The sequence below is a fragment of the Fistularia commersonii genome, chromosome 27 (genome assembly GCF_037954325.1).
Source record: "Fistularia commersonii isolate RoL2024-O1a breed Wild chromosome 27, RoL_Fcom_v1.0, whole genome shotgun sequence".
Taxonomy (NCBI): Eukaryota; Metazoa; Chordata; class Actinopteri; order Syngnathiformes; family Fistulariidae; genus Fistularia; species Fistularia commersonii.
The window spans coordinates 6340799-6353854 of NC_141310.1; the positions used below are offsets into that span (position 1 = coordinate 6340799).

Consider the following 13056-nt stretch of genomic DNA (forward strand, 5'->3'; position numbering starts at 1 on the left):
GCTTGATGGTGATTGTTTACAAGATTGAGGGGAAATATTGAGTAATATACCTTACACGAGGCATTTAAACGTTTTACTGATCGATTCTAAACAGCCCAGGTCCTTCAGCCTCTTGAAGTCACAACTTGTCGGGAGGCACTAACCTGCAGTAAGAAGGCCATTGGCAAGCGGCATTTGTCGCACTCCAGTCCGGATGAGGAGGGCAGGCCTCGCTGGCAAAGCCACGCCGGTTTCCCTCCTACTTTACTGGGAAACTGTGAGGAGCGGATCTGCCAGGCTTCCGCCTCCTCCAAGAAACCCAGTACCACCTCCGCCGAAGACATTTGTAAGGTTTTGACGCCGTCGGTTACTAGGCTGCTCAGTAAGAATACAGTCAAAAGTTGTCAGTCCTTGAACGCACGCACCAACACTAGGCACGTCGTTAAAAATCGTCCGTGTGGAAACGTGTCACAATGGTTCCGCTTTGAAGACTCCATGGAAACCACTAACAAAACAATGTGCGTCCATCCATCTATCGATCTTACCTGTAAACTATTCCATAAATCCAACTCTACAGCATTCTCTTAAAACATATATATACGAAATAAAGTGCAATGTCTAATGTCTTTTCCGCTCGTCCTTTCTGTTCAATAGGTGGCGTGTCTTTGCTGCTGGCGGTTCTCTTATACGTTTAATTTTTTCTATTTTAACCTTTTGGAAGATCTCACCTTGATAACAATAAAAAAAAAATGAAACAATGTATATTATCTATCTATCTATCTATCTATCTATCTATCTATCTATCTATCTATCTATCTATCTATCTATCTATCTATCTATCTATCTATCTATCTATCTATCTATCATTTCAAGGTTATTTCGGACAAGCCTAGTGGTTTTTTCTTTCTCTTTTAGATCCCTTTTTTTTCAACAATCTAGAGTTCTCGGATTTTCACGGACACTCTGGCTCTCTCGTGCACGCGCACGCGCACTGTGATGTCATTTGAAGGGGAGTTTGGGACGGGTGTGTGTGAGACCGCCGCAGACCGGACGGCCGGGCAGTGCCACCGCTTCTCTGCTCTCCGCTACCGACTCTGACTCAACAAGTAACCACGGGGTGGAAACATGGGGAAGTCTAGAGTGAGAGGGTCGAGGAGGGGCTCAGACCCTCATCACTCATTGATCCATGGAAACTGAAGGGATCGGACGACAACAACGAAAAATCATTGAAAAAAAGTCATTTGTCAACCGGTCGGGAGATAGCGGAGGAATGGGCGGTGTGAGGAGCGGCCCTCGCTGAACCTCCTCCAGCTGCATGTCCCCCTCCTCTCCGTGGCAGATGCATCCGCTGGGCGATGGAGGTTACAAAGCGGGTCCCGTGTCTTCTGCTCCGCCCGTCCCGCCGAGGAGGGTCCGGACCCGGGACGGGGGCTCCGGCAGGACACGGCGCTCCGGCTCGGGGCCAGCGGAGAGGCGGGTGAAGTGCGTCCTGGTGGGGGACGGAGCGGTGGGGAAGACCAGCCTGGTGGTCAGCTACACCACCAACGGCTACCCCACCGAGTACATCCCCACCGCCTTCGACAACTTCTCGGGTAAATCATCGCAGCCATTTACCGTCACGGTGGATTTCACCTGGCATCGTTTATTACTGGTTTAGAACAATAATGGACAGGTAGACAAGTATCTTTACACCCTTTATTAACTGCCCTTTCTTAACCCCATCTTGAACACTATTGAACACTTTTCACATCGTTGCCTCTTTCAAAACTTGGAATTTTACGTGCTATACTTGGCTACCTGCTTGGGACTTTCTTTCACGCATTTGCCTCATCCACCGATACAGGTCGATTTTCAGATCAGAAAAGACATTTTTGTGTACTTTGCTCTGTGTTTGGAACTTAAATAGCACTCATATAAATATTTTGTCAAAAAGACGGGCACAATGATCAGAAGTGAATATTTCAGAAGCAACACTGTGGGTCATAGTTTATATTCATACTGTATGTCTGTGTTTTTATGTGTGTGTGTGTGTAGCTGTAGTACTGGTGGACGGACTTCCAGTCAAACTACAACTCTGTGACACAGCAGGACAGGTAGGTAACTTCATCAATCATAAAAACACACACACTTCATATTTCTGGTATATGTGGAGAATAGACAGTTTAGTGGAAGAGATCAATCTATTGATCTAGCTTTTTAAATATTTCAGACCTGTTTTTCTCTTGAAAAGAATGCCTATGAAGATCTTATTTATTCCTCACTTGTCTCTCTCTCTCTCATGGTTATTCTTAAGTCTCCACATAAACACATTCATGTTCTTTGAAACTCGCATCTTACAGCTGGTAATCTAGTTTTAGTAGCGGGAGACCGAGTAAACTGTTTGTGTCTACATCAGCAGTGAATTCAGAGGTCCCTGAGGATTATGAGCAACCCCCACATCCACATAACGGTGTGCGGTTTCTTTCCACCTACCGGGTGGATTTAAGGACCTTTGTTTCCCAAACAGACAAAACCCACAATTTAAAGTGATAGGAAATGGACACAAAATAGTATATAACAAGAATACAACTAATGCACTTGATTTATTCAATTAATACTTCGACAGAATAAGGTACAGTTTTATCCAGTTTTAGATATATATATTCTAATGTTGCGGATTTCCTTCATATGTATTTAATTTTTGTGATTCTGTTCATGTATTCCCATCTCTTTCCCATCCTGGGAAAGAGATCTTCCTCTCAGAGGCTATTCCTTAAGTTTCTTCCTATTACATCCTTAAATTAGCATTTTTTCCCCTCTGGACTCTAGGGTCCAAGGACAGATTATTACACCCCCTGAGGCAAACTATTTTTTTTTGGCAGTGTATAAATAAACTTGACTTGATTTATAAATAGCTTTTTAAAAATATGAATTCTTTCATGGATAGGATGCTGGAAACCAACTGAAGATGCCTCGTAGGTCTTTCCTAGGACTTTTTCTCCGTCACATAAAAACCATGTGATTGCCTCTCATATTTGCAGTAGCAGCTGATCTTTGTCTGAAAAAAAATCTCTAGAAATAGCCTCGAATGCTTCAACTTAATATTTACACCACGTCAATCAAACTATACAAGGAAACTAACCAAGCACATTGTGCACTTCATATAAACACACCCAGATTGGTGCTACTTTCATGTGTAAACTGTACGTCATTTTTGGATGAGAACAGCAGACAGAGCATGATCCCATGGGTGCTGCAAGACACAGTTTGATACACAAGCGGCGGAAAATGGCTTGCGCTGCAAAACATTAATCCATGTTGATATTTAACGGTTGCATTGTGCCAAGTGTGTGTCTGCTTTGTGAATGAAAGAAACTCTCAAAGATGACATTTTTAACCAATCCCCATTCTCTTCAGTATCAGTGTTGTCTCAGATGTGTTGTTAGAGTAAACATAGATAAGGAAGTGAGAGTTCAATGAAGAGAAACAATGAAATTAGACACATCAGAAAATAGTTGCAGGCCATTTTCTTCACTTACCAAAAGAGGAAGAAGCATTACCGTCTTGCTTTCAAAGCCCAGAGTCTTTATCTGTACTTTTCCCTTGTGGTCATTTCGTTTGTGTTCTACCATCCTTTCATTTCCTTTGATTGTTTGAGTGTCCTAAGAGAAGTAATGTGCTTTTCTCTGATGTGTTTTGGAATATTTGCTGTGTCTTCAACAATGGGCCTCTCCTCTTCTCCAGGATGAGTTTGACAAGCTGCGTCCTCTGTGTTATACCACTGCCGACGTCTTCCTGCTGTGCTTCAGCGTTGTCAGCCCAGTCTCTTTCCAAAATGTCCCTGAGAAATGGGTCCCAGAAATACGGAGGCATGCGCCCTTCGCTCCGCTCATCCTCGTGGGGACCCAGTGTGACCTCCGAGAAGATGTCAAGGTCAAGCTTTACTTCCATTAGATCACATGATTGACACAGTGATTTTTGGACCACTATCTAATACTGCTTACTGCATTGTGGAAATGGGTTTTGAGGATGTATCTGGTGATGAAGAGATTCCAGCATTTGACTTAACTCTATGTTACCAAGGTAACATTCCAGCACTGTCTCACAAACTTGCCCCAAAGTACCATTCATCCATTTAGACTGGCTTGTTGTGAATTGCTGGATTTTGCAGCGATCAGCAGTTGGGATGTTTACTTTTTCTCAAATACAATGAGATTAAATGCAGTTTTTGCTTACGGTTTTCAAAATAGCAAAAAGAAATAAAAATAACACCTCTGCAGCAATGTCTCTAACCATTGCTATTACCTAAGATAACCCACAGACTTTATTCTCAGCAGTTTAATGAGACACTATTTTCCCTCTGCATGTAAGTTTCTGCATGAAACAGTTCATAATAACAATGTGAATTATCTTGAGTAACTGACCATAACTTGAAGAAAGAAACCATTCTGTCTGATATTTTATATCACACACACACACCGCACACAAACACATACACACACACACACACACACACACACACACACACACACACACACACACACACACACACACACACACACACACACACACACATATACATATATGCATATATCCCTTTGAAAACCACAAGAGAAACTCCATTCAGCCTAATCATATTTGAGAGTAAGCAGACATTTTTATGGTTAGTATCTCTAAAAATCTGTAACCCATAAAATAATGATCTAGATTAAAAGAAAAGTAGCAGAGTGGAAAATATTGTATTTATAACTTTTTTGTGATCTTTGTCTTCAACCAAACATATTTGTCAGTTGGATGAGCTAACATAGTCTTTGTTAAACATCCTCTGGGCATATGCTTTGTAATCAGATTACAGCCACTTATTTACACTAATGTTAAAAGCATATGAAAACCAGGCTAAATTAATGACATCTCATGCAAATAACAAATTTAATTTGAATGATGAGGAAAAGTGGGTTAACACAGCCTCATCTTCAGTAAAGTACTTTTACAATACTTGCTCTCGGTACTTTGAATTCTATATGCTTTTACTATGCCCATTCTTTGTCAGTGTAGAGTGTCAAATGAAATCATGTTTACCAAGGTAATTCTGTAAATTTGTGTGAGGTTTGAAATTCATTCTGTAGAGGATTTATCATGGAATAGTTAGACTATTACACTTTCTAGGCAAGAATGTGACACAGAGTCTTCTTCTTTCTGTAGGTTTTGATTGACCTGGCTAAATACAGAGAGCGACCTGTAGACCCGGCAGAGGCCAAGGACTGTGCATCAGAGATTGGAGCAGTCGCCTACATGGAGTGCTCTTCCCTGACGCAAAAAAATCTCAAAGAAGTTTTTGACACAGCCATATTGGCCAGCCTCCAGAACTACAGCTCCAAGAAGCACAAGAGAAAGAAACACAAGCGTAGAAAAAAGCAAAGGCAGACACCTGACAAGATGAAGAGTTTGTCCAAGTCATGGTGGAAGAGGTACTGCTGTGTGGCATAGAACAGGCTCACACCAGCCTCTTTCATCCTTCCACAGTATAATGACCTCTATCATCATAATGAAGCCGGGCTTGGGTTTTAGCCTAGACTCTCTTTCTGTTTCCCAAAATGAGGTGGATGTCGAGCCAGACCTCTCCTGCATTGCGTCATTCGGAGTAAAATGGAAGTAACTGGAATTTTATTTTGGACCAACTAAAGGACTTATCTAGTTCACAGAGAATAATGGACTTTTCGAGGCTGAGTTTATCACACAGATCACAAATGTGTTTGGAACATTTTTTTTTTCTTCAAAGGAGAAGAACAGCTATCTGTTTAGGCAGGATTGATGTAGTTGGAAAGGAATTTTTGTCTTTGTCAACAGTGAATACTTTAGTCACTTTGTGACTACATGCAACAGAATCTTGAAACAGGACCATTTACAGCAACTAACAATATCACCCTAAATGACGAATTAGCCAAATAACTTGATTGGACATTTCAACATAATAAAGTCAAAGGATGGTCAACATGTACGGCTATTTTTTATATTTTTACAGGTGCTTGTACTGTCCATGTCCTGTGTTGCTCTCTTAAACAAACAAATGTGAGTCTGGTCACTAAACTGTGATAAACCGTCACAATGTGGATCATGGCAGACCCTGTCTTTGAGCCGTACTAGTTATTAGATCGAATCCTATTTTGGCCCAGGGTGAAGTCAGACAGTAGATAAATAACTTGAGGCTCAGACATTGGTTAGCCTCATCTGTTTTAATGTCTTTTTCCCATGAGAATAATATGACACTCGTGCCTTTTTACAATTTTTTTCTGTGCAGCAAGATTTCCAAAAATCATTGGAAAAATAAACCTACCACATATCTCATGCGACCCACTGCAGCTACCACACATCAATGTTACACAAATACAAGTGATGAAAATAGTAGTCTTGAACTGCTAGAATCCATATGTTTAAAGTTGGGTGAAGTACCATTCTGTGGTCTTTTGAAAATGTGGATATAGTTAATCTTCATTATTGATTCTGAGAATAGAACATAAGGTTTTAATTGCAGTTTGGTTAAAACAACCATCGATATGAGCTGTGTTGGTCTATTGTTTAGAAGGGTTTGAGTCCAATTTGGGGACAACAGGCATTTTGCATCTGATCACATTAAACGCAGTCAACTTATTTCAGAGGCCGTATTAGAAGTGTAGTGAAAAAACGTCTTTCACATGCATGAGGAATTAGACCTACATGGATATTCATAATCACTTTTGTGAAAAGTAATATGTGGGTTTGAGATAGTTGTGCTGAAATGTGTTTGTGTTATCGTCCTAGAATTTGAACGTTTATAACTGTGAGCACTGCACAGGAGGAACTAAATACTCCACCTATGTGTTTGAATCCCTTTCAAATGCTGTCAGAAGAAATTGTTTAAAAGCAAACTTACCGAGAACAAAGATACCTGCCTTTCTCGGCTTTTCGATGCAGTTCTGTATCTAAACAGAGGTTTGAAAAAATATACCTATTTCAATGAAACCATTTCTGAAGAGTTATGAAGCCAAGTTTATCAAGTTTGTTTCTTTGCATTTGTTTGTTTCTCTCCATCAAGAGATAAATCTCTTGGTCATCATCATTCAGGTTGAGCAACCCCACAGAGGGAGCTGCTGTCAGCTGTACAGCTGTATCAGCCGCCCATAGGCTCAAATAGGTCATAATATGTTGTAAAGGAGATATACAGTATATAAGAGACATACAAGGCGCTTCTCCGCTGCCACACCTTCCTTTGAACATTGTTACTAAGCGAAGAACAAAACCAAACCATCTTTTTTCTCTCGGGCTCCTACATTGAATGGTTCTTTGTTTTTAGGGAAAGAGGGTGTAGCTGGTTTGTTGTACAATAATGTGAAAGCAGCCCAGCCATCATTTATATGCAAGGCAATTTTTCACATTGCCAACAGAAACAAATAAACCTGGTGTTCTCAGGGAGCATTATATATAAAATATTAGAAATGTTTCACATCTGTGACCTGTCATGTGATTCTCTCAAAGTGAAGAACAACATGAAGGTATCAGATGTATGATGTAACTCTTTACCCAAAGTCAAATGAGCTGGATATCGGAGATATAACTAATTTGACATCAAGAAAAAAAAGACTTTTCTTAAAAGCTGACTGGCAAAATATATTTCAGATTTGTTGCCTCCTCTGGGCTAGATTACTTGTTTGATGATTTTGTTTATGATTTGAGAACATGGATTCAAATAATATGTTCCCCAGACAGGCACAAAAATATAGTTAAAAAGATATATACTTAAAAACTTAACTAACTGACTAACTAATATTTGAAAAAAAAAACTTCAGAATAAAAAAAAAAAGCAAATGCTCACCATGCAATTCATCCAGTATGAATGCAAACAGCAGCACCATGCTCTATCACTGAGGAGAGGTTATGTAAATATAGACGAGCTCTCCTCAGCGATGTGTAAACATATGTCAGATATATAACACTGTAAAGATTTAGAGCTAAGATGTGGTTTCTACCAGACCAGTCTGCGAAACATGTCTTGAAGTGTGTCTCAAAGACTTATCAAACCTCAGGGATAAAAAGCAGGATTTTTTAAAGATACCAGGTTACATTTAGGGCTCTGTATAAAGCTGTGACTTCTGGTTTGCAGACAGTGTTTTATTGTAGCTGTTGGAAGTTTTCAGTGAGAGACGTTACAAATACGAGTGAATGGATCCACTGTATCCATCTTTGACGCGTGATAGCAAATACATTGTTTCTTGCCGAGCAAAAGGCATAATAAGATACTTGTCTTGTCATCTGTGTGCAGAGTGGCTCATGGTGGATGTAGTAGGCTAAAGGTCACACACCCCTATGATAGCGAGCACTTCCTCTGCCATGTTTTTTTTCTGTATTCTTTGTTTGCTTTCATTAATTCAAGAGAAAAGTAACAATGTCAGATGTAATTCAGACCTGCAGTTAAACTGACGAACCATAAATCTACTATGGCAATTTAATTTTATTCAAAGACGTCGAAATAGGGATGATACTATCTGGCTTGATGACATTTTTTCATGACATCAAGAAATCAACGTAGCAATGGAACAATATCCTATATGTTTTTTACAAGGGCTTGCCTTTTGACATTATTGGCGTTTGGTCCATTACCCTAAATTTTTCCTTGGGAGCTGCCTTTTTAAGTCGGTGGTTGACGGGGAACAGTCCATATCTTGTACATAATGGTTTTGAATGCAGTTGTAATGTAGAACAGATGGTAATCGCAAGTAAGGTATTTTAAGTGATGACAGCGCAAAGAGATATGGTGGCTAAAAAGTTTTGTCTCTAGCAGTGACAAAGAACGTGTTTGACTCAGTTTTTGGACAGATCCAGACCTATATGTACAAGGATCCTCCTCATAATGATTGCAGTGGTGGCAAAGAGGGTTTTCACTCAGCTAAAGGGGATTGAAGATGACTTCATGTGCAGGGGACATTGTATTTTATAACTTTAAAGTGGCAAAGGTTTGCCTAAATTGCATGTAAAAACAGAAAATGTATCAGTATGGATACAGGCAGATGTCAGATTTAAACTTGAGTTTCTGATTTCATAATAAAATGCAAAGTGACCTCCACGGCACGACCTTCCTACACAGTCTTAATTGTTGATTTGACAATAATATCCAGTAAAAACCCAGAGAGACTAAACAGAAGCGGGCTGCCTGGGGAAACAAACATAGTGGAACATTCTTGAGATTGAATTGTTTTATTGAGATCTCTTCCCCCCCACAAAGCACACCTGAGGTCACTCACAAGGAACTCCAACAGAGACAGATGCTGGTGTGTGTTTTCATTAACCTTGCATGTGAAAATATTGTAACTGAGAGGAGGGTGTTGCAGCAATTTGCACACTAACCTCTCAGTTTTACCAAGCCTGTCAGGCATGGTAAGGATGTTTGTACAGAAGTTTTATACCCTGGGAAATAAAGGATATTTGATTTGATAACTGCTGAGTTTTGTTGATCTTGAGGCTCACAATGAAACTGGCATGTTTTTGTATGTGCATGTGACTGTGGGCACAGGCGCATGTGTGTATGTGTGTCAAAAGAGACTTTTTAGGATACCAGAATCTGTCATGATTCCTATCTGGACCTGTGATGCATCATGAAGAATCATTGCAGGTTTTATTTTAAAAGTTTTAAAAGTAAAGCGATTCAGTGCTTCCTTTCAAATTTCACCCATCAGTGCATCAGTTATTATTAACTTCATCTGGTCATTTCATTTCCCCAAATGATTCCCTCCCCTGACAAAATATAATTTCATTTTTTTGGTCAGCAATTTTCCAGGTGGCCAAGGTGGCCCAAGTCTTCTCATTCTAGTAAAGTACGGATTGTTTGACACGCTTTCAACGGTCTTACCAGGATTGCTTATGTCAGACTTTACTTTGTTGGAATATGTCTCTTGATACTTTTAATCTTTATATTGGACTGAAGTTTAAAGATCATAATCATTTACATTTGGTTGCAGGTGGTCCTTCACAACTGAAGAAGCCCATTGAATTGAATTGAACAAGAGGCAAAATGTCTGTCAGCTCTTGATTTAACCCTGCACTTCAACCAAACTATTCCCATTTGTTTCTGCTGACTTATTCAGCCTTGAGTCCAATACTTAGTTGTGTTTAGTAAAAACGGAGTGCTCTCCACCTCCTTCAGGTTCAGCGTCAGTTTTCAAGGTTTAAACTTGTCTCTTCGTGTTGTGTTTTTGAACTGCACGATTCACTTTGTGATATCCAAATGAAACCACCATGAAAGGCTCAGCTGATGCACATCAGACGTGAAGGGAAGATATGAGCAGTGTCTGGAGCATAGACAAACACACATGGATCAGTGTTACTGTCTTTGTGAGGACTTGACATTGACATGTTACATTCTGAAACATTAACCATAATAACTGAATTGCTGACTTTATTTTAACCATAAAATCTTGCCTTAACGTCAAACAGCCACTTAATATAGAGATGCTCAACTGCGTTGCCCCACAATGTCATTTAGACCCCACAAGTACCATGGCCTTCCGGGTTTTGTCCCACATAAATATTGCTAAAAAAAAAGGCTTCACATGCAAGCACAGAAAGAAAGCATGAAAAAAAATCTCACAAAAAGATGCCCACAGAAAGTCATCCAACTTCAAACTGGATCACTGTAAACAGACTTTGCCACTTCCAGGCTCTCATGGTTATGCAAGAGTGTTTTTTTCAAGGCTGCCATGTGACATTTGGTTAGCGGCTAGTCTCTGTTCTTGTCGGAGACATTGTGCCAGAAGATGTCCTGAATTAACTCTGTCTGGAAAACAAACTTGGCTGTACCTGGCAACACAAGTGTAGGGAGAAGACTGACTTAGCTCCAGATACTGTCTTTAAAATAATGCTCAATTTACCATTTTTCTCAGTGCTGTATAGTAAACTGATACAAATCATAGCTTATTTACCAAACTGTAATGATCATAAATGGAGCTGTGGTTATGATCGGTATTCAACTTCAAGCCCTTCTTTTCCCCGTCAAGCTCATATTGGCAGTGCGCAGTACTTGAATTAAATATTTCAGCCAGTGGGTTGTTAATCTCACTGTGATGTATTGAGATGTGTCAAATGAAATTAGAGGAATGTGATTTCCACTTCTGTACAGTAGAAGAACTTTATATAAAAAGTACAGAACCGAAAAGAAAAAAAAAAAAAAAGCTTAGATGACTATATTATAGTATGGCCATTATTCTAGATCATTATCGTGCCTAAATTTTGTACTTGCTTGAAATAATACACTTGTCAGAGGCCTGGAATCGATTGCTTTTTCACAATATGTTTTTAATTTTGCCCAGTCATCAATAGTGTTGTAGTTTAGTCACACAAATAGGCTAATTTAAACAGTTATGTGCCAAGAATGTCTTGGCTTTCACATATGATCAACAAATTAGAAAACTAAGGAAAAAAAAAATGTAAAACACATTATGTTATGTATCATTCCTTAATCAATTGCACACACACAGGCTATGTGGTTTGAGGCTGTGTTCCAACTCAGAGGATGATTTTATTGCCATGTATGCGTGTGTTTCTGGGATGACTTTTAGATCTTGGGACAGAGGACGTTCAATGAAAGAAAGAATCTCACTTTGGGACGGCCTGTCAGAGGGCAAACTAAAGATCTGTGTGTGAATTCAGGGTACAGCTTACAATTTGGATTTGGGTTGAGTAGGTCCAAGTGTTGAAGTCAGGTACTTGTATGTGAGGGTTAGAGTTGTATTCAGAGAAAACGGGAATGAATTGTGTCAATGAGGGTCCTCACAAGCCTTGCACTACAAATATATGTGTATGTTACATAACATAAAGAGTGACATCAGTGCAGACTGTTAATCAAGCAGACATGTAACAAAATCTCTCCATTTCTAACAAGCTATACACCCAATTATTGCCTGTATGACAGCTGCTCTGTGTCTGTGTGTGTGTGTGTGTGTGTGTGTGTCACAGTAGAAGCTGAAGAAAATTATATTAGTGAAGGCAGAAGATGGGGGAGGAGAGAAAACTGAGAGACCAAAATAGAGGAAAAACTTGACTAACAATTTCATGTGATGCACTCCCTACGTCATTAAGACAGAAAATATTATTGTGTAATTGTTATTGTCGTGTTAAGACTGGAGTTTGAATAAAATACTGCACTGTGAACCACACTAAAGTTTGGTGTTGATAAATATTTTCACTTATGTACTATAGTCTTTAAAAGTCATTTGTGCATATACACAGGTTATATAAGCATAAGTAAAAAAAAAACAAACAAAAAAAACCAGTATTGTTGGGCAGTCAACTGGTCCAGTTGCCAAAAGCCAATCAGCGGAAAACCCACCCTGTATCTGTTAATATCTCTCCCTCAGTGTGGCTTATTTTAGATCACAAACCCATTGAAAATAACTCTGACCAATCACAAGAGTTAGAAAAAGTTGAGATCAGAAGGTAACAGTTTTTATGTGTTTTATACTGAAGACATTTTTCAATATATTATTTTTGGATTGTCAGCTGAGGTGATGTGCTTTTATTGTTACCGATGGAGATGAAAAGGATCAGTGCCGAATGCAGGGTCAAGTAGTATATTTTCGATTGCAGACAAAAGCCAGATGTTAGCCAATGAATATGGCTTTTCTCAACTGTTGGAGGGGTTAGAGGTTCTGGTGCCTCGTTAGAAACCGGAAACAACACCAACAGTACATCTAAAAGTTCAGTACCTTTAAAAATGTACAGTATTGACAATCCCATGATAAAGACACACATACAATGCACAGAGCAAACTAAGGAGGTCGACAGAAACTCCTGGAATCTTTATCGAACAAGCAAAACTATGTTCTAAATAGTCTTTATCAATTCAGATTCAACTTGGCTTTTTCATACACATTCCTCCTCTTTCCCCTCCTTTCCTTATCACTCTTTATTTTTCAGTATTGCCCTGTCTCTCTCTCTCTCTCTCACACACACACACACACACACACACACACACACACACACACACACACACACACACACACTCTCCCTACTGCTCATCATGCTCTCTTTTTTTGCACTACTTTTCTGCAGGTGGGCAACAAAGCAATATCT

The 13056-nt window shown here is 39.5% G+C and overlaps 1 protein-coding gene across 1 annotated transcript; it reads left to right on the plus strand.

Moving 5' to 3' along the window:
• The first annotated feature begins 1007 nt into the window (after positions 1 to 1007).
• rhoua (ras homolog family member Ua) lies at positions 1008 to 9423 on the plus strand. The gene is made up of 4 exons (XM_086174458.1): positions 1008 to 1571; positions 2014 to 2072; positions 3703 to 3891; positions 5161 to 9423. The coding sequence occupies exons 1-4, from the start codon at positions 1295 to 1297 to the stop codon at positions 5443 to 5445; spliced, it is 810 nt and encodes a 269-aa protein (XP_086030584.1). The 5' UTR covers positions 1008 to 1294; the 3' UTR covers positions 5446 to 9423.
• The last annotated feature ends 3633 nt before the right edge of the window (positions 9424 to 13056 follow it).